This window comes from Rana temporaria, chromosome 12 (genome assembly GCF_905171775.1).
Source record: "Rana temporaria chromosome 12, aRanTem1.1, whole genome shotgun sequence".
In the NCBI taxonomy this organism is placed as follows: domain Eukaryota; kingdom Metazoa; phylum Chordata; class Amphibia; order Anura; family Ranidae; genus Rana; species Rana temporaria.
Window position 1 is genome coordinate 137119430 of NC_053500.1, and position 23117 is coordinate 137142546.

The 23117-nt window shown below is 45.2% G+C and overlaps 1 protein-coding gene across 1 annotated transcript in view; it reads left to right on the top strand.

Moving 5' to 3' along the window:
- The first annotated feature begins 683 nt into the window (after positions 1 to 683).
- Positions 684 to 23117, top strand: part of GSG1L2 (GSG1 like 2) — a 47770-nt gene continuing 25336 nt past the window's right edge. Inside the window, exon 1 of the mRNA XM_040330885.1 lies at positions 684 to 1164. Coding sequence (XP_040186819.1) covers positions 714 to 1164 — 451 coding nt within the window. The 5' untranslated portion in view covers positions 684 to 713. The remainder of the gene's footprint in view (positions 1165 to 23117) is intronic.

A 23117-nucleotide genomic window follows, 5' to 3' on the forward strand; every position in this document is an offset into this window, starting at 1 on the left:
TTTTACTTATTCACTTTGAGATATTTTTTGAGTTATATCTGCAGTGCTGGCTTGCAATTTAGTTTCATTTGTACTTATTTTCCAGCGCTGAATCACTTTTTATTTATTTTTGTACTAAGACGTACGCCTGTCGGATCGATCCCTTATTCCGTCGTATCTTGTTTTGTGGATACAAAAACAAAGATACGACGCGGGAACTTTGAAATTACGCGGCGTATCCATAGATACGCCAGCGTAATTCGTTTGAGGATCTGGCCCAAAATGTTGTTTTCGTTGTCTTTTTTTTTTTCCTGTCTGTGGATAGAACATAAAACGATGAGGACAATAAGGGGCCATTTTTTTGTTTCAATAATAGATTCAGGATAGATGAAAGGAGCCTCAGGAGACATTTAAAGCCCCTTAAAAACCTTTATTTCTCTTTTTTTTTTACTTGTTGACACTGAAACATTTCTCGAAAATTTTACCAAAATTTCCAATTTTTTTGCTGACATTTCTGGTAAATGAAAACTCTGGGTCTTCTTCCCAATAGAAGGATGATGGAGGAGGAGGAGGGGGAAGGCGATCGGTGAACTGTTCTTTTCTCCGACTTTGAAAGCCGTGGCGTATTAAGCGTGCGCTCTACTGGAAGCGAAGCCTTTTCTCTCTCATCCTGACATTTAGCGGACGAGCATCTCTCCCCCCCCCTCCTTTCCCCCCTCGTCAGCCTGTCACACATGACAAGCCCTTATAGCGTGGAGCTGCGCTCAGATCAATGCAGAGACTTCTCATTGGGTGCTGGGGATGGAGCAGGACGCCAGGCGAGGAGCAGCTCCCATCCTCAGTCTGGTGTTGGGGATCTCAGGGCTCGGCTCTGGACGTCGCTGAGCTCCATGGACAGACGTAGAAGGGCCACCCTGGCGCTGACTCTGAATTTCCTCTCTCTCCTCTTCTCCATCACCGCCTTCAGCAGCAGCTACTGGTGCGAGGGGATCCGCAAAGTGCCCAAACCCTTCTGCCAGGGCAGCTCCAGGGAGAAACAGACCTTCTGCATCCGCTTCAACAACTCCGACACCAACGGCAGCAACGTGGTCCAATACACCTGGGAGACCGGCGACGACAAATTCATCGAAAGGCATTTCCACGCCGGGATCTGGTATTCCTGCGAGGAGAACATCAGCGGAGACGGTGAGTGCCGGGAGAACTTAGAGGACCGAGGCTTGGATTTGTTAGTGGTTCGCAGAGCGCCGACGTTGTCCATAGAGTTGTAGGGGGGGGGGGGGAGCACTACACCACAGGAGCTTACAATCCATTACCATAATGTAGTATTTTTATTTTAAATTGATAAAGCTTTGCGAATAATATAACACACACATCAGTCTCTGCACCACAGGAGCTTACAATCCATTATCCCAACCATACTATATAATAATAATAATATTTTTTATTTTATAAAATAATTATTATTATTAGTAGAAGTATTCTTAGGACAATAGAACATAAACATCCAGTCTCTGCACCGGAGGAGCTTACACTCCATTATCCCAACCATACTATATAATAATAATAATAATATATATATATATATATATATATATACATATATATATATATATATATATATTTTTTTTTTTTTTTATAAAATAATAATTATTATTAGTAGTAGTATTCTTAAAACAATATAACATAAACATCCAGTCTCTGCACCAGAGGAGCTTACACTCCATTATCCCAACCATACTATATAATAATAATAATAATATTTTTTATTTTATAAAATAATAATTATTATTATTAGTAGTAGTATTCTTAGAACAATATAACACACGTCCAGTCTCTGCACCAGAGGAGCTTACAATCCATTATCCCAGCCATACTATATAATAATAATAATAATAATATTTTTTATATTTATTTTATAAAATAATAATTATTATTATTAGTAGAATTATTCTTAGAACAATATAACATAAACATCCAATCTCTGCACCAGAGGAGCTTACACTCCATTATCCCAACCATACTATATAATATATATATATATATATATTATAAAATAATAATTATTATTAGTAGTAGAAGTATTCTTACAATATAACTTATACATCCAGTCTCTGCACCAGAGGAGCGTACTATCCATTATCCCAGCCATACTATATAATAATAATAATATTTTTTATTTTTATTTTATAAAAAAAATAATTATTATTAGTAGTAGAAGTATTCTTAGAACAATATAACATACACATCCAGTCTCTGCACCGGAGGAGCTTACACTCCATTATCCCAGCCATACTATATAATAATAATAATAATAATATTTTTTATTTTTATTTTATAAAATAATAATTATTATTATTAGCAGTAGTATTCTTAGAATAATATAACATATAAATTCAGTCTCTGCACCAGAGGAGCTTACAATCCATTATCCCATCCATGAAAAAAAAAATTATATATGGCTGGGATAATGGATTGTAAGCTCCTCTGGCGCAGAGACTGATGTGTGTGTAATATTGTTACTGTTACTACTACTACTAATAATAATCATAATAATTATTATTTTATAAAAAATATATATTAGCATAATGATTATTATTAGTAGTACTATTCTTAGAACAATATAACACACACATCAGTCTCTGCACCAGAGGAGCTTACAATCCATTATCCCAGCCATACTCTATAATAATATAATATTAATGATCATTATTTTTAGTAGTATTCTGAGAACAACATACACATCAGTTTCTGCACCAGAGGAGCTTACAATCCAATACCATACTGTATGATGAATATTACTTTTATTATTATAGATCTGAGAATAATACAACACACACATTAGTCTCTGCACCAGAAGAGCTTACAATTTGTTACCCCAACCATACTTAATAATAATAATTATTTTAATTATTTATTTTATAATATATTATAATATTATTATTGTTTTTATTAGAACAATATAAAACATACACATCAGTCTCTGCACCAGAGGAGCTTACAATCCATTATCCCAACCATACTACATTATAATAATAATAATAACAATAATACAATTAATTAATTATTATTATTATATGTATTATTATTAGAACAATATAACATACACATTACACTCCATTATACCAACCATACTATATAATAATAATAAGATTAATAATATTATTATTATTATTATATTTTTTATTATTATTATTAGAACAATAGAACATAAACCTCAGTTTCTGCACCAGAGGAGCTTACAATCCATTTCCATACTGTATGATGATTATCACTATTATTATATAGTTTAAAGAACAATATGCCATTACACATCAGCCTCTGCACCAGAAGAGCTTACAATCTATTACCATACTGTATGACGATAAATATCAGTACAGTATTATATGTTTATAGCTTCAAAAACAATACTATATTATAATTATTTGTATTAGTGTTAGTATTATTTACCTCAGAGAACAATATACCATATACATCAGTCACTGCACCAGAAGAGCTTACAATCTATTAGCATACTGTATGATGACAAATATCATTATTATTATTATTATTATTATTCATTTATAAAGCTTTGAGAACAATATAACCTGCACCACAGGAGCTTACAATTCATTATCCTGATCCTTACTATATAATTATTATTTGTATTTTTTTTTTTTTTTTTATAGCTCAGAGAACAATATAACACACACATAAGTCTCTGCACCACATGAGCTTACAATTCATTATCCCAACCATTCTATGTTTTTATTATTATTATTATTATTATTATTATTATTATATGTATTTGTATTATTATTTTATAGCTCAGAAAACAATATAACATACAAATCAGTCTCGGCACCAGAGACGCTTACACCACATTATTATTATACATTTATATATCTCTGACATATACTGTAGTGCTGTACAGAGAACACTGAACCAGTCACATCCGTCTCTGCACCAGAAGAGCTTACAATCCTTTACCAAACTCTATTATTATTATTATACATTTCTATGCTTCCGACATGAGCTACAGTGAGTGTTATACAGAGAGCACAGAGCCATTCATATCAGTCTCTGTACCACAGGAGCTTACACTCTAATGTGCCCCCCACAGTCACGCATGATTATTATACATTTAAAAAGCTCTGACATATTCTTCAGTGTTGTACGGAGAACATTGAACCAGAGGAGCTTACACTCTAATGCCCCCCCGCCCCCACAAGTCACACACTATTATCATGATACATTTATATAGCTCTGACATATACTGTAGTGCTGTACAGAGAACACTGAGCCGGTCACATCAGGGCCAGATCCACGTACATCGGCGCATATATCCGTCGGGCCTAGCGTACCTCTGATACACTACGCCGCCGTAACTTACTTTTTTTTTTTTAATCCTCAAAGAATTTGCGCCGTAAGGTGGCGTAGTGTATCTTTAGCGGCGTAAGGGCGCGCCATTCAAATGAATGTGATGGGGGCGTGTTTTATGTAAATACGTCTTGACCCAACGTAAATAACGTTTTTTTTCAACTGCGCATGCGCCATCCGTGGGGGTATCCCAGTGCGCATGCTCGAAATTAACCCGCAACAAGCCAATGCTTACGACGTGAACGTCATTCTACGCAAAGCCCTATTCGCAAACGACTTACGCAAGCGACGTAAAATGTTCTAAATTTGACGCGGGAACGACGTCCATACTTAACATAGGATACGCCTCATAGACCCAGGGGTAACTATACGCCGAAAAAAGCCTTACGGAAACGACATAAAAAAATGCGCCGCCCGGACGTACGTTCGTGGATCGTCGTATCTAGCTAATTTGCATACTCAACGCGGAAATCGACTAAAACGTCACCTAGCGGCCAGCGTAAATATGCACCTTAGATCCGACGGCGTACTAGGACGTACGCCAGTCGGATCTAGCCCAGCTTCAGGCGTATCTTGTTTTGTGGATACAAAACAAAGATACGCCGGAGCATCCTAGAAGTTACGCGTAAACGCTTCGTGGATCTGGCCCATATTCTTCAGTGTTGTACGGAGAACATTGAACCAGAGGGGCTTACACTCTAATGCCCCCCCCCCCCCACAAGTCACACACTATTATTATGATACATTCCTATAGCTCTGACATGTACTGTAGCGCTGTACAGAGAACGCTGAGCCGGTCACATCAGTCTCTGCACCACAGGAGCTTACACTCTAATGCCCCCCCCACGTTATAGACACACACACACACACACTCGGCTGGTGTTGGGTGGATTCCAGTTGCCCGGCTCGATGAATTTTGGAGAAAACACGAGGGGAACATCCCGACTCCTGGCAGATGGGATTCTGGTTAGAATCGCTGAGTCAAAAACAAGATCCTCCGGCGCCCCCATCTGTTCGGAACACAAAAGTGTATAAAAATTCATCAGAAGAAATTAAATAACAGATTTTAATTTTTTTACGTTAATTCTAAGAGCAATAATGTGCTAGGGAACCAATCAGAAACCAGCTTACAGCGAATAAAGAAAACTAAAAGGAGGCGTTGGCAGCGTCTCTCCGCGGGGAACAGCCCCGGGTGGAGAGATGAGATTGTTCAGGCACATCGTGCTGGTTATGTATTTGATGGAGAATTTTTTTTAGTGCCATCTGTCGCCCCCTGGTGTGCGGGTATGGGGTGTTTTGAAGAAAGGTCGTATGACCATCTGCCTGACACTGTGGGGAATATTTATGGAAGGTCATCGTTGATTTTTGTTCATATATCTATTTATAAAGCGGCTTTGGGCAAAAGGTGGGAATAATCTGGCATGATCTGGGCAACTGCTGAGATAAAACGAATTTCAGGATAAGCCACCTAGAGGGTGTAATGTGTGTGACTCCGTAGGCAGTTATTCCATACACCTCTGGATCAGCTGTGGGTATAGAATTGGGTATAGGGGATTGTATGATATTATTATTATTATTATTATTATTATTATTATTATTATTATATTATTATTATTATTATTATTATATTATTATTATTATTATTATTATTATTATTATATTATTATTATTATTATTATTATTATTATTATATTATTATTATTATATTATTATATTATTATTATTTTTATGGTTGAACATTGACCTGTGTCTTTTTTCAACCTCACTAACCATGAAAGTTAAGGGTCTGTTTATAATTAATTTGCATAGCCATGCATCCAATGAATCTGCATGGGCCGCCATCAGGGGGGTACAGGCAGTACACCTGTAAGGGGCCCGGAGGACCCCAGGGGCCCGGGTGGCAACCCCCCTTTTTTTTATTTAAAAAAATGTTTTATTTTATATTATATATATATATATATATATATATATATATATATATATATATATATATATATATATATAATTTATTTATTTTTTTATTAAAGGGCCAAGAGGTCCGCAGGGGCCATTTTTGTTTTAAAAAAAAAAATTTAATATTTTTTTATTTTTATTAAAGGGCCCAAAGGAAGGTCCCCAGGAGCCCGGATGGCCACCCCCTTATTTTTTTTTGTTTTTTTTATAAATGTTTTACTAAAGGGCCCAGAGGGCCCCAGGTGGCCATCAGGTTTTTCAACGACTAGCGCCATTTGGATTCCAAGTCGCTCAGGTGTGAACAGGGCCTAATTGTATCTGTTGCTACAAAGTTGCATGTATTCCTTATGCTCCTCAGCTCCATCTAGTGGTCATAGTGCAGTATTTTACCACTGCCCATAAAAAAGAAAAGAAAAAAGTTCAGAAGGGAAAACAGTGGCGGCTGATGTTTTTTTTTTTTGGGTGGGCGGTAAACACCCCCCCCCCCCATACTGTCGGTTGGTTCACATGCCCCCACCCATGGGCAGTCAGTCATCCAGCCCCGCACGTGCCCCATCTAGGTTGAGGGGGGCAGCGGCCCTACGGGAGGCGGCGGGCGGTAGCTTCCATCGCGCCTCCTTCTCCTAGGCGCCCGATAGGATCACCTGTCCTTTCAGCCGATCGGGCGGTGTTCTGCGCCCCGAGCCCACCCTTTTTCAAAGCCTATTAGAGCCTCAGGCTTAAAAAAAAACACCCCCGCCATTGGAATCCATGTGTCCGGTGCCCTGCATGTAGATTAGGGGGTCGGACGCACAGATGGGGGGGGCAGCGCCCGTGCGCCCCTTATATACGGGCCGCCACTTTTAAAGAACATTTGTTTGGGCTCAGTTCCCACAGAACGAATGTACACGCAGATTCGCTGGACAAATGGCTATGCTAATTTTATCTAAATAGACCCCCCCTTGGTGAATTTTGGCTGATTCCTGATTAACTTGGTAAAGTTCGCTCAATGGGTAGCCCCGCGTCCCTGCTCTGTTTTTGTGGCTGCAATTGATGGGCACAGTAGCTGCGTTTGATGGGCACAGTAGCTGCAATTGATGGGTACGGTGGCTGCAATTGATGGGCACAGTGGCTGCAATTGATGGGCACAGTCGCTGCGTTTCATGGGCACAGTGGCTGCAATTGATGGGTATGGTGACTGCAATTGATGGGCACTGTGGCTGCAATTGATGGGCACAGTGGCTGCAATTGATGGGCACAGTCGCTGCGTTTCATGGGCACAGTGGCTGCAATTGATGGGCACAGTAGCTTCGTTTCATTGGCACAGTAGCTGCAATTGATGGGTACGGTGGCTGCAATTGATGGGAAAGGTGGCTGCAATTGATGGGCACAGTGGCTGCAATTGATGGGTACGGTGGCTGCAATTGATGGGCACGGTGGCTGCAATTGATGGGCACAGTAGCTGCGTTTCATGGGCACAGTGGCTGCAATTGATGGGCACAGTAGCTGCGTTTCATTGGCACAGTGGCTGCAATTGATGGGAACAGTTGCTGCAATTGATGGGCACAGTAGCTGTGTTTCATGCGCACAGTGGCTGCAATTGATGGGCACAGTAGCTGCGTTTCATTGGCACAGTGGCTGCAATTGATGCGCATGGTGGCTGCAATTGATGGGCACAGTGGCTGCAATTGATGGGCACAGTATCTGCGTTTCATGGGCACAGTGGCTGCAATTGATGGGCACAGTAGCTGCGTTTCATTGGCACAGTGGCTGCAATTGATGGGCACAGTGGCTGCAATTGATGGGCACAGTGGCTGCAATTGATGGGCACGGTGGCTGCAATTGATGGGCACAGTAGCTGCGTTTCATGGGCACAGTGGCTGCAATTGATGGGCACAGTGTCTGCATTTCATGGGCACAGTGGCTGCAATTGATGGGCACCGTATCTGCATTTCATGGGCACAGTGGCTGCAATTGATGGGCACAGTGGCTGCAATTGATGTTGAGTTTTGAGCACCAGCCGTCACTGCTCAGAACCCTTGTAATTCATATCTGTTCGGTTTTAAAGGGATGAGGTGGCAACCCTAGGGGGGGGGGGCACAATTTGCCATCTCTGCCCTGGGTACTGGATGATCCCGTCCCAGTACTGGATGGAGGAATCTGTCAGATCTCATTTGCTCAGCCTGCAGAGTGTGGCGAGCTTTGCACTGCGAAGGAGGAAGAGTAAAGCGCAGTCACTATATAATGGGCCAATATGGCCGCCCCCTGCTCATATATAAAGAGAAACATTATTTCTGACCTTGATACTTTTATATACGCCCCCCCCCCCCCCCCCCAATCACACGAGTTTCCTGATGTAAAGATGATAAATCCTTAGCCGTTCCTTGAGCTATTAGTTACCTGACATGAGACGCGCTGCGTTGGCTGATGGCGTTCGCCGACTCAAGTTTAATTAGATGGAAAAGGAAAAAAAAAAAATGAATCCACTTTACTGGAATGAAGAGCCGATCAATCTTCCCCGGGTCACTAATGCTGAGCGAACATCAAATCATTTCTGGTGTCTGCTGTGCGCTGGATTCGCAATATCTGGGAAGGAGCGGTGATGAGCGAGGGGGACGCAGCACCTGGAATGGCCTGGGGGAGGCAGTATAGTGTAATCATTGTGTATATAGTTCAGGGGGTATGAAATCTATCAAGGCAGCAAAGCCCATTTATTATATCATAGAACCCAATCCATGTGTGTGGCTCAGCCTGTCCTGGTCTTACCGACTGACCATTACCCAACTGCGCTGCTGCAAGTCTACTTATGTGGCTGCAATAACCTTACCAATGTAACAATGATAGAGAACGCTAGAGGGAATAATATAAAAATGTAAAACATTGGGGCAGATTCAGGTACCGCTGCGCACTTCTTACGGAGGCGCAGCGTCCCGTTTTTGCCCTGCGCCCCCGCAAATTATCTGCGCTGCACTTCATTCACAAAACAGTAGCCACGTAATTTGCGTGGGCGCTCCTCAAAAATGCCCGGCGTAAGGGCGCGTAATTTAAATGATCCCGTAGGGGGCGTGGATCATTTAAATTAGGCGCGTTCCCGCGCCGAACGTAGTGTGCATGCTCTGTCGGGAAACTTTCCCGACGTGCATTGCGGCAAATGACGTCGCAAGGACGTCATTTGCTTCAAAGTGAACGTAAATGGCGTCCAGCGCCATTCACGATTCACTTACGCAAACGACGTAAAATTCGAACGTCGCGACGCGGGAACGCCGGGTATAGTTTAGCATTGGCTGCCCCTGCTATTAGAAGGGGCAGCCTTACGCTAAACACGCCGTACGGAAACGACATAACTTGCGTATGCAGGGGGCGCGCAACATTGTGAATCGGCGTAAGTATGCAATTTGCATACTATACGCTGACCACAATGGGAACGCCCCCCCTAGCGGTCATCGCAAGAATGCAGCCTAAAATCTGCGTAGCATAAGAGCCTTATGCCACGCAGATTTTAGGCTGCAGTCGGCGTAACGAGTTCTCTGAATCAGGAGAACTCGTTACGCCGGCGCAAGTCAGCAATTGCGCTGCGTAACTATGGTTACGCAGGCGCAATTGCTTACTGAATCTGGGCCAGTGTGTATATAGTTCAGGCGATATAAAATCTATCAAGGCAGCAAAGCCCATTTATTATATCATAGAACCCAATCCATGTGTGTGGCTCAGCGATTTTCAAAATTTGCGTCGTTTGCGTAACTCGTTCGTGAATGGCGCTGGACGCCATTTACGTTCACGTCGAAGCCAATGACGTCCTTGCGACGTCATTTACCGCAATGCAGGTCGGAAAATTTTCCCGACGGAGCATGCGCAGTACGTTCGGCGCGGGAACGCGCCTAATTTAAATGATCCACGCCCCCTACGGGATCATTTAAATTCCGCGCACTTACGCCGGCCCCTTTTACGAAACGCCGCCGCAAATTACGGAGCAAATGCTTCGTGAATGAAGCGTAGCTCCAGTAATTTACGGAGGCGTAGCGTAAAAACGGTACGCTGCGCCGCCGTATCAGTGCGCGCCCCTAGCTGAATCTACCCCACTGTTTATTTTTGAATCAGCCTCTGATTCTGGAGGCTTTACACAGCATTATGGCCACTAGATGGAGCTGAGGAGCACAGGCAATACATATGTCTTTGCAACAAGAGATACAGGGCCAGATTCAGAAAGATTGGCTTAAGTTTAAGCGGGCGTATCGCGTCCCATTTACGCTACGCCGCAGTAACTTAGAGGGGCGAGTACCGTATTCACAAAGAACTTGCGCCCTAAGTTACGGCGGCGTAGCGTAAAAGGGGCCGGCGTAAGCCCGCGTAATTCAAAGTAGGCTGGTAGGGGGCGTGTTGTATGGAAATGAACCCCCCCCTCACATGATACCACAGTGCCCAGGGCAGCCACCTCTCCTGCCCACCCCTTGTCCCAGCCCTGGCATAGTGGCATAGTGGTTAGCACTGGGATTCAAGTCCTAAGCTGGACATTATCTGCATGGAGTTAGCATGTTCTCCCCGTGCGGGTCTCCTCGGGGAGCTCCAGAGCACCCACACACAAGACTTTAACCCTTTCCTGGGGAATCTCAGTGCTGCCCTCCCCATGTTACAGCTGGTATTGCACTTTCATACACCAGCTCCATCATTCGGGGGGGGGGGGGGGGGGTTTCATCTTCTGCCGACAAGTGTGATCCCCCCGGAGAGTCGTCCATCACAGATATTCCGCGATCATTACGGAGTCCCCGGGGGGAGGGGGGGGCTTAGGGGACGACGCCGACTAAATGTCATCCGTCTCCGATGACACCCGCGCCGTCCGCGGCAAAAAAAATTCTCGCAGTAAGCTCCGATGGTTATTAACATTTTCTGCGTGTCGGCAATAAGCCGGCGGAGTTTATTGCGCAGCGCTGCGTATTCAGCACCTGAGTTGTGTTTATTGTATTTTCCGTATCAGCTTCACTCTAATGGAACAACAACGAGACCGCCGGGGACCAATCAGCAAAATGCTCAGCCGGGGTCTGATGTCCTTGCAAATTGCATGGCTGTCCTCCCCTCTGTGAATGTTGATGGACGGCATGGCTCATGCAGGAACAGAGCTGGAACTTGGCATATTATATATATATATATATATATATATATATATATATATATATATATATATATATATACAGGGCCGATCCTGGGCAGGTGCACGGGGCGCAGCGCACCCAGGCGCCACAGAGGTGGGGGCGCTGAAGCACCAGAGTGCTACCCTTCCGCCTCCTCCTCCTCTTCTTGCCTGTGTCCAGAGGCAGCTCTCCCTGCTGGCAACTGACAGGAGCGGATCAGAGGACGAGAGACTGTGCCGCCGCCGCTGTGTTTCCTGCCCAAGTCCATCCTCCTTCCCTCCTCCTGTCAGAGGAGGAGAGCAAAGCAGCCGAAAACCATAGGCGGGAGTCTCTGACCATCTCCTGTATTATATCTGCAGTCTCTGATCATCTCCTGTACTATGTCTTCAGTCTCTGACCATCTCCTGTACTATGTCTGCAGTCTCTGATCATCTCCTGTACTGTGTCTGCAGTCTCTGACCATCTCCTGTACTATATCTGCAGTCTCTGACCATCTCCTGTACTATATCTGCAGTCTCTGACCATCTCCTGTACTATATCTGCAGTCTCTGACCATCTCCTGTACTATATCTGCAGTCTCTGACCATCTCCTGTACTATATCTGCAGTCTCTGACCATCTCCTGTACTATATCTGCAGTCTCTAATCAGCTCCTGTACTATGTCTGCAGTCTCTGACCATCTTCTGTACCATATCTGCAGTCTCTGACCGTCTCCTGTACTATATCTGCAGTCTCTAATCAGCTCCTGTACTATGTCTGCAGTCTCTGACCATCTCCTGTATTATATATGCAGTCTCTGACCATCTCCTGTACTATGTCTGCAGTCTCTGACCATCTCCTGTATTATATATGCAGTCTCTGACCATCTCCTGTATCATGTCTGCAGTCTCTGACCATCTCCTGTACTATATCTGCAGTCTCTGAGCAAAAAATTAACAGCAAAAAATAAATAAAAATAAACATGACGCAAATTGCTGCCTGAAAGTTGGAGTTGAACCCACTTCTATCTTGCCTTCAACATGCTAATGAATTCTTTTTTTTTAAATAAAACTTTTCAGTTTGCGTTAAATGCCTTATTTTCGTCCCAGTGATGTCATCAATGGATCTCTGCGCTTCTCTATGCAATACATGGCTGGGTCTGGTGGGAGGAGCCATACATAGCTTCCTGAAAAGCCCTCAGCAGTGGGATGAGTTATGCAAATATCAAAAGGTCTCCATTGGCGGATGTCAGTCTGGAGGGGCGGCGTTCTTAGGTTCCAATAGTTTGATGTCCTCGCTGTTGGACGTCCTCGGGTTGGATATAATTGGTTGGATGTCCTCGGGTTGGACGTCCTTGGGTTGTATGTACTTGGTTGGACGTCCTTGGGTTGGATGTCCTCGGGTTGGATGTCCTCGGGTTGGACGTCCTCGGGTTGGATGTCCTCGGGTTGGATGTCTTCGGGTTGGACGTCCTCGGGTTGGATGTACTCGGGTTGGACGTCCTTGGGTTGGACGTCCTCGGGTTGGACGGCCTCAGGTTGGACGGCCTCAGGTTGGACGGCCTCAGGTTGGAAGTCCTTGGGTTGGACGTCCTCGGGTTGGATGTCCTTGTGTTGGACGGCCTCGGGTTGGACGGCCTTGTGTTGGAAGTCCTCGGGTTGGATGTCCTTAGGTTGGACGTCCTCGGGTTGGACGTCCTCGGATTGGACGTCCTTGTGTTGGAGGGCCTCGGGTTGGACGGCCTCGTGTTGGAAGTCCTTGGGTTGGACGTCCTTGGGTTGGACGTCCTCGTGTTGGATGGCCTCGGGTTGGAAGTCCTCGTGTTGGATGTTCGCGGGTTGGATGTCCTTGTGTTGGACGTCCTTGTGTTGGACGGCCTCGGGTTGGACGTCCTTGGGTTGGATGTCCTCGGGTTGGACGTCCTCGGGTTGGACGTCCTCGTGTTGGACGGCCTCGGGTTGGACGGCCTCGAGTTGGAAGTCTTCGTGTTGGATGTTCGCGGGTTGGACAGCCTCGGGTTGGACAGCCTCAGGTTGCAGTGGTTATACCGGAATGATGCCTGCACCTACAGGCATCATGCCAGTATCAATTTTTTTTCAGCCGGCGATTCTGAGTAAGACAGCAGTGGTCTGATTGGCTAATTAGCCACTTAATCACTTCTGTGGGTGGCAGAAGGGGGTCCCACCTCCGTCCCATCGCTGCCGCCTCTCCTGGGCTCTCCGGTCCCATCGCCAGGTAAGTAGCTGATCAGACAGATCTGTGTCTGATGATCGGCTGCATTGGAGGCTAGAGGAGAGGTAGACCCTTAGGCAGAGAATTTTTCTCTGCACTCTCACCCAGACGCGGCGCTCAGCCGAGGTTTTTAATCACCGGGGAGAATTGTATACAGCTGGTGCCAAAATTAAAATCAATATTTATTCATTTTACAATGGAGCGCGATGATTGTACGGGAACCGCAAAATCGCCTAAAGCCGCCAGAAGTGGAAGTTTATAATCTACAGCCGGGAGGTGAGTATATGGAGCGAGACGCCCGCGTGGGTGCGATGAGTGGGGGAGGGGTATGCTGTCGCAGAGGAAACTCAGGGCCAGTGTAAATATAACAATAAATAACAATATATTATAGATATATATATATATATATATATATATATATATATATATATATATATATATATATAAATAAAAAAAATTATAAAATATATAATAATAAATATAATGATATAATATACTGTAATATTATAACATGCTACAACTACTACCAATAATATTATTATATATAATAAATTGAATAATACAATAATATCATTATGCACAGGACGTACGGAGATATAAGCAAGAGTTTCCATTTATTTGGAAAGATATCAAGATAAAATATTTGGGAGTTAATATCACAGCATCCCCGGAGCTAATTTACCCACAGAATTTTATCCCGTTATTAAATGATATTAAAATTGATTTAAAGAGAATTGCATCTAGACAAAGATCTCTACTAGGGAGAATAAATTGTTTTAAAATGTTTATTCTCCCTAAGATATTATATATAATTCAAATGTTACCAATCGTATTACCGGGTGCTTACTTTAAAATATTAAAACAGTTATTAAATAGGTTTATATGGCGGAGCAAAAAACCGCGCATAAGTATGGAAATATTAATTAGAGATAAGGAACGTGGTGGTTTGGGGGTACCTGATATTTACACATATTATACGGCTATTCACATGGCACGGGTGGTTGATTGGGTTAGAGATAACAATGAGAAAAGGTGGGTTAGATTAGAAAGTTGCTCAAACAAGTCACTGTTAGGAAAAGAGATTTGGATACCGCCACATTTCAGACAACAAAATACGCACATGCACACGATCACATTGGCATCCATGTCCATATGGGATAGGACACACAAAAAGCATAGATGGGGCTTTAACTCCCCATTAATCCCTCTATTCGACACAAATTTTTTTGCACCAGGGAAAATAGGCCTGTTTGGTAACTGGATTAAAAAAACAGATGCACAATTAAAAGATATATTAAAAGACGGCAAAATTCTTACCTACCAGGAATTAAGTAAAAAAAAAAGAATTGTTTGAGCTGAACTGGTGGCGATATATGCAGCTGACGCATTTTGTAGATTCCTTCCCCTCCCCCCCGAGGTCAGATAGATATTTGCTCCCTTTGGAGCGTTTGTGTTTGGCACCAAAAGGAAGAGGCGGGATCTCCTCAATTTACAAAATTTTGATGGGATTGAAAGATCCCGGTTTCCCTCCTTATATTAATAAATGGGAAGAGGAATTGGAAACGGGTAAAACCGAGTTAGAGGTCAGGAAAATATTAAAAAAGACGCATACTAGTTCAACTAACTGTGCATTAATCGAAATGAACTTCAAATGTTTAGCACGGTGGTATATAACCCCGGTCATAGCACACCGTTTTCGAGATGATACCTCCAAATATTGTTGGAGGAGTTGTCTTGAAGTGGGTACTATGTCACATATATGGTGGACCTGCCCAAAAATTAAAACATACTGGAATAACGTATTATTAGTAATTGAGGAGATAACCGGAATTAAAATACCTCCTGATCCATGGGTCTGTCTGTTCCACGGGACAGAAATGTCAACCAAACAGTACATGAGAACTTTACTTCCCCACGTACTAGATGCAGCAAAGAGTCTGATCCCCAAACAATGGAAGGACCCTATGAGTCCAACAGAGAGGAGCTGGTTTTGCAGAATCAATGATATATATTATGCTGAACAGCTCAGGTTCATGGGAGAGGAAGGAGAAGGAGGATTTAAATTAAAATGGCAGGATTGGGTTAATTTTAAACTTTCACCGAGGTATATAGATAGGATGATATAGTGTAAGAAGTATAACGGGCAAAGAGAGATACAATACGAGACAGAATTTCGGAGAGAGGGGAGGGCGGGAGGGTGGGGTTAAGGGATGAGGGTGGGATGAGGGTCTGTTCGGCTAGGGGAAATTAATGTATTCATTCACATATTTAAGTATTTTTTTTCTCTTTTGTATATTTATTGACATATATTTAAATGCACTTTTGCAATAACAAAATAACCAAAAAAAAAAAAAAGTTTCCCACCACGATGTGAATTAAGGAGACTGCGAATGAACGCAAATTGATTAAGTCTCCTGATAGTTCTCTGAGGCGGAACAAAAAAAAAAAAATAAAGAAAAAAAAAAAAAAAAAAATATTAATAATATACTACTAGTAGTAATAATATAAATAATATAATAATGAAAAATATATATATATATATATATATATATATATATTATATTACTAGTAGTAGCATATTATATATTATGCTACTACTAGTAACAATATTTTATATATATATATATATATATATATATATATATATATATATATATATATATATATATATATATATATATATATATAGATATATATAAAATATGCTACTACTTGTAATATAATAATAATAATATTTTATGAGCCTTTCATCTTGTGTGAACAACGACAGCCAAAAAAACGGTATAACGAGAGCGCCAAACAAGCCGCGGGTGAGGGTCCAACAACTATAAAGTGGCCACAGCACAGACCTATGGATTTCTAATCAATCTGAGCACGAGCGATCACAAGCCAAGTGATCCATCATCAATTTACATATCAGGCCAGGGCAGAAAATGATCAATCATATGGCCTCTCCCAGCCGCCCTGATATACATCTGATCATGAAGATTGCCTGTGGAAATGCAGATGTGATTACCTACTGATTGTATGTCTATTGATCGAGACCCGCCTGTCATGTGTTCTATCAATCCAATGGATTGAGAGTTATCAATCAATTCTCTTGATTGGAGAAAAATCAGTGATTTATACAAAAGCGCATGTCACCACCGTTGGTCTCATCAATACACAAGTGACCGCCTTTAGGCTCTGTTTCCACTATTGCAAACGCAAAGTCGCGTGATTATTTGCCACTGCTTGAAGCAATGCCTGTGTAAACAAGAGGTCTATGGACCTCAAGTCGCATCAAAGTCGGACCAAAGTAGTGCAGGGACTACTTTGAAGTCACACAGAAATGAACGGTACTCATTGGAAATCATGGGGTACGACTTGTCATGCGACTTTTCAGTCCCAAGTCGCATGACAAGTCGCACAAGTGAAATAAGAGCCTTAGGCTCCGTTCACACCTAGGCGTTTTCCTGCGTTTTTCTGCTGTAATTAGTGGTGCAAAGGATCACAGTTAATCCGTGATCCGAACGGGTCACCCCATTCGGATCGGCACACACTGTGATCCGCGGATTGCCGCGGCTCCGGAGCTAGGCCGAAGCCGCGGCCTTTCCTACTGTTATGGCCGCGGCTCCAGAGCTTGGCCGAGGCCTTTCCTAATGTTATGTCCGTAGCTCCGGAGCTAGGCCGAGGCCTTTCCTAATGTTATGGCCGCGGCTCCGGAGCTAGGCCGAAGCCGCATCCATAACATTAGGAAAGGCCGCGGCTTCGGCCTAGCTCCGGAGCCGCAGCCATCTTGGTACACCCGGAGGTGGCCCTCTTCTCTGTTTACACCCACAGAGGAGGAGGAGCCAGCACTCGTGGGACACACCGCTGGGAGCACTACCTGGGGGGGGGGTCTGTCTGCACTACCTGGGGGGGGCTTGTCTGCCTGTTACTACCTGGGGGGGTGTCTGCCTGTTACTACCTGGGGGGGGGGTCTGTCTGCACTACCTGGGGGGGGCTTGTCTGCCTGTTACTACCTGGGGGGGTGTCTGCCTGTTACTACCTGGGGGGGGGTCTGTCTGCACTACCTGGGGGGGGGCTTGTCTGCCTGTTACTACCTGGGGGGGTGTCTGCCTGTTACTACCTGGGGGGGGGTGTCTGCATGTTACTACCTGGGGGGGTGTCTGCCTGTTACTACCTGGGGGGGGGTGTCTGCATGTTACTACCTGGGGGGGTGTCTGCCTGTTACTACCTGGGGGGGGTCTGTCTGCACTACCTGGGGGGGGCTTGTCTGCCTGTTACTACCTGGGGGGGGGCTTGTCTGCCTGTTACTACCTGGGGGGGTGTCTGCCTGTTACTACCTGGGGGGGGTGTCTGCATGTTACTACCTGGGGGGGTGTCTGCCTGTTACTACCTGGGGGGGGTGTCTGCCTGTTACTACCTGGGGGGGGGTGTCTGCCTGTTACTACCTGGGGGGGTTGTCTGCCTGTTACTACCTGGGGGGGGTCTGTCTGCACTACCTGGGGGGGGGGTCTGCCTGTTACTACCTGGGGGGGTGTCTGCCTGTTACTACCTGGGGGGGTGTCTGCCTGTTACTACCTGGGGGGGGGGGTCTGCACCGAGGGGGTTCTTTACTGAGGGGGGACTATAGTTGGTGGGAGGGGGGGTGACACCATTTTTTTCTGCACCGGGTGACACCAACCCTAGTGACGCCACTGCAGTGGGGGAGAAGTGGATATTACAGTGGGGGGGGGGGGAGAAGTGGATATTACAGTGGGGGGGGGGGAGATGTGGATATTACAGTGGGGGGGGGGAGATGTGGATATTACAGTGGGGGGGGGGAGATGTGGATTTTACAGTGGGGGGGGGGAGATGTGGATATTACAGTGGGGGGGGAGATGTGGATATTACAGTGGGGGGGGGAGATGTGGATATTACAGTGGGGGGGGAGATGTGGATATTACAGTGGGGGGGGGAGATGTGGATATTACAGTGGGGGGGGAGATGTGGATATTACAGTGGGGGGGGGAGATGTGGATATTACAGTGGGGGGGGAGATGTGGATATTACAGTGGGGGGGGAGATGTGGATATTACAGTGGGGGGGGGAGAGATGTGGATATTACAGTGGGGGGGGGGGAGATGTGGATATTACAGTGGGGGAGAATTTTTTATTGTTTTTGCCGATCCAAAAAATTATCCGATCCGTGACTCCTGATCCGAGGAACGATCCGAACCGTGAGTTTTTTGATCCGTTGCATAAAAAATGGATACACAAATAGGACATCAATACCGAAATCAAAGGTTAAAAGTTGAAACTTTTCATTCCAACGAACATCATTTTTTCGATCTACACTTCTTCCAATGTGTGGAGTCAGTGAAGGAATCATCGAATGCCCCGAGGAATAATCTTCAGATATACGAACGTTCTGATCAATAATCCGACTATCTGGGGACCCTTATTACTGGCATTGTGTTTACAATTGATTTCAGTTACATTGTGTCACAATGAAGGGATTCCAGTGATTTCTGTCTGACACATTGTTACAATTACTGTCAGCACAGTGCGCAGATCAGACCCGGCTCATCAACTTTTGTTTCATGTTATCTGTATTGTGGAAGGTGTTCTGTAGTCCACAGAAAACAAACAGCCCCCCCCCATCAGATGAACCCTGGTGCCAAACCTAACCCCCTTGTATATAAACAAAACCATGTGATCATGTCAGTAAGCCCCCCTTCTCAAAAAGAAAAATGGAGCCCCAACCTGCTTGGTTACCCCCATACAAGTCCTCTCCCTGTTTAAATCCCTTTCCCAGCAAAAATCTTTGCCCCCCAACCCTCCCAGCTCAAATCCTCTCATTCCTCATATGCCCCCAGTCATTTTTTTTTTTTTTACAAAATATTTGGTGTCAGTAGGGCAGAGGACGGTGTCAGTAGGGCAGAGGACGGTGTCAGTAGAGCAGAGGATGGTGTCACTAGGACAGACATTGGTGTCACTAGGACAGACATTGGTGTCACTAGGGCAGAGGACGGTGTCACTGGGACAGACATTGGTGTCAGTAGGGCAGAGGACGGTGTCAGTAGGGCAGAGGACGGTGTCAGTAGGACAGACATTGGTGTCAGTAGGGCAGAGGACGGTGTCAGTAGGGCAGAGGACGGTGTCAGTAGGGCAGAGGACGGTGTCACTAGGACAGACATTGGTGTCAGTAGGGCAGAGGACGGTGTCACTAGGACAGACATTGGTGTCAGTAGGGCAGAGGACGGTGTCAGTAGGGCAGAGGACGGTGTCAGTAGGACAGACATTGGTGTCAGTAGGGCAGAGGACGGTGTCAGTAGGGCAGAGGACGGTGTCACTAGGACAGACATTGGTGTCAGTAGGGCAGAGGACGGTGTCACTAGGACAGACATTGGTGTCAGTAGGGCAGAGGACGGTGTCAGTAGGGCAGAGGACGGTGTCACTAGGACAGACATTGGTGTCAGTAGGGTAGTGGACGGTGTCAGTAGAGCAGAGGACGGTGTCACTAGGACAGACATTGGTGTCAGTAGGGCAGAGGACGGTGTCAGTAGGGCAGAAGACGGTGTCACTAGGACAGACATTGGTGTCAGTAGGGCAGAGGACGGTGTCACTAGGACAGACATTGGTGTCAGTAGGGCAGAGGACGGTGTCACTAGGACAGACATTGGTGTCAGTAGGGCAGAGGACGGTGTCAGTAGGGCAGTGGACGGTGTCAGTAGGGCAGAGGACGGTGTCACTAGGACAGACATTGGTGTCAGTAGGGCAGAGGACGGTGTCACTAGGACAGACATTGGTGTCAGTAGGGCAGAGGACGGTGTCAGTAGGGCAGAGGACGGTGTCACTAGGACAGACATTGGTGTCAGTAGGGCAGAGGACGGTGTCACTAGGACAGACATTGGTGTCAGTAGGGCAGAGGACGGTGTCAGTAGGGCAGAGGACGGTGTCAGTAGGGCAGAGGACGGTGTCAGTAGGACAGACATTGGTGTCAGTAGGGCAGAGGACGGTGTCAGTAGGGCAGAGGACGGTGTCACTAGGACAGACATTGGTGTCAGTAGAGCAGAGGATGGTGTCAGTAGGGCAGAGGATGGTGTCACTAGGACAGACATTGGTGTCAGTAGGGCAGAGGACGGTGTCACTAGGACAGAGGACGGTGTCAGTAGGGCAGAGGACGGTGTCAGTAGGACAGACATTGGTGTCAGTAGGGCAGAGGACGGTGTCAGTAGGGCAGAGGACGGTGTCAGTAGGGCAGAGGACGGTGTCACTAGGACAGACATTGGTGTCAGTAGAGCAGAGGATGGTGTCAGTAGGGCAGAGGATGGTGTCACTAGGACAGACATTGGTGTCAGTAGGGCAGAGGACGGTGTCAGAAGGGCAGAGGATGGTGTCACTAGGGCAGAGATTGGTGTCACTAGGGCAGAGATTGGTGTCCGTGGACGGTGTCAGACGTTTTTTATTTTTATTTTTTTACAATTTTTTTAGGAGCCCCATTAGGGAGCTTTGGTGAAATATGAGGGGTCAAAACAGGGGGAATCTGCGCCACACAGGGTGATTAGAATGTGCCCAGGCACACCTATGCCAGTGATTTGTGAAGCACTGAACCAAGGACCGCCATGGCACATTGCTCTCAGTACAGGTTCTCTTTAAGCTGTGTGTTCCTGGACATTTAGAGGGACTCGCAGTACTCCCGCCATATGCCTGGCGCTCCGGACCTGGATGAGGTGCCCAATGACGGGTCTCCACCATATGGACTCCCAGCCATCATAACGACAGTTGGCGTTCGCGGCGTCCAAACCTTCCGTCTATACAGTTGGTAGAGCGTGAAGCTGGCAGCCGGATGAATCCTGTTCCTGTCCTGCTGGAACCTCCGCCAAGAACACAATGTTCCGCTGAACAAACCCGTGATGAGGGAAATACTGGCCCTGCCACAGCCAACGTCTTCTACAGAACTACCCCGTCACCACCCAGCAGCTTTGCCCTAAAACCGCCCTAAATTAATTTACAGTTTCCTTCATAGGTCAAGAAGTCTCACCACCCATACCAGAAATCTGTCATAACCCTGGTATCGTTTTTTTCACTATGAGCGATTCTGCATTGGATAAAAGTGGTCCCAGGGGCGCATTCGCCGCAGGATCACTTTTAGAGGGGGCAGGAAAGACGCCCTCTCCCGACACTTTCTGGTCGTTTCTGGAGCCGCTGGTTAAGCCCGGAAGTGGTCTGATGCACCCGTTTACTGGGCAGTAAGTCGAGTGAGGGCAAGATGGCCCCCACTCATCTCTATGCCCTTGGAGGACTGGAGCGACCTCTGATGTCACTTGCGGTTCTCGGGCCAAAACGTTTTATTTTTATTTTACGTCAAAATGCAAAAAGAAAATTCTCTTTTGCTTTTGAAAAGTAAATGTGAGATATTTTCGACCTCCAGATCTTTCCATAAAGAGGACCTGTCCTGCTTATTTCTATTACAAGGTATGTTTGCGTTCCTTGTAATAGAAATAAAAGTGCTGAAAAAATAAATAAAAAGGCACAGTGTAAAATGAAAAAAGAAAAAGTGAAATAATATTTTTTTCTTTTAAAGCACCCCATCCCTTTGTGGTCGCGCACAGAAGTGACCGCATACGTACGTTGCGCCCGCAGTTGTAAACGGTGATCAAACCACACATGTGAGGTATCGCCGCAATCGTTCGAGCGAGAGCGATAATTCTAGTACAAGACCTCCACTGTAACTCAAAACAGGTAACCTGTAAAATTGTTTAAAGGGTCACCTATGGAGATATTTTTAAGTACCCTAGTTTGCCGCCATTCCACAAGCATGCGCAATTTGAAAGCGTGACATGTTTGATATCTATTTACTCGCCGTAACATCATCTTTCACATTATACAAAAAAAATTGGGGTAACTATTGTGTTTCTTTGCAGTGGTCATCAACCCTGTCCTCAGGGCCCACTAACAGGCCAGGTTTTATGTATTACATTGGGGAGATGCAGACTAGAATACTACAATCACTGAGCAGCAAATGATATCACCTGTCATGTATTTCAATCTTGCAAACCTGGCCTGTTAGTGGGTCCTGAGGACAGGGTTGATGACCACTGCATTAAAGGCCCCTGTCACACCTGCGGACCGTGGGCTGGATTCAGAAACGAGATACGACGGCGTATCTCCTGATACGCCGTCGTATCTCTGAGTGCGGGCCGTCGTATCTATGCGCCTGATTCAGAGAATCAGTTACGCATAGATTTCCCTAAGATCTGACTAGTGTAAGTGTCTTACACCGTCGTATCTTAGGCTGCATATTTACGCTGGCCGCTAGGTGGCGCTTCCGTATATTTCCGCGAGAAGAATGCAAATTAGGTAGTTACGCCGATTCAGAAACGTACGTCCGGCCAGGCGTATTTTTTAACGTCGTTTACGTTAGGCTTTTTCCGGCGGATAGTTACCCTTGCTATATGAGGCGTAGCTAATGTTAAGTATGGCCGTCGTTCCCGCGTCGAGTTTTGAAAATTTTACGTCGTTTGTGTAAGTCGTTCGCGAATA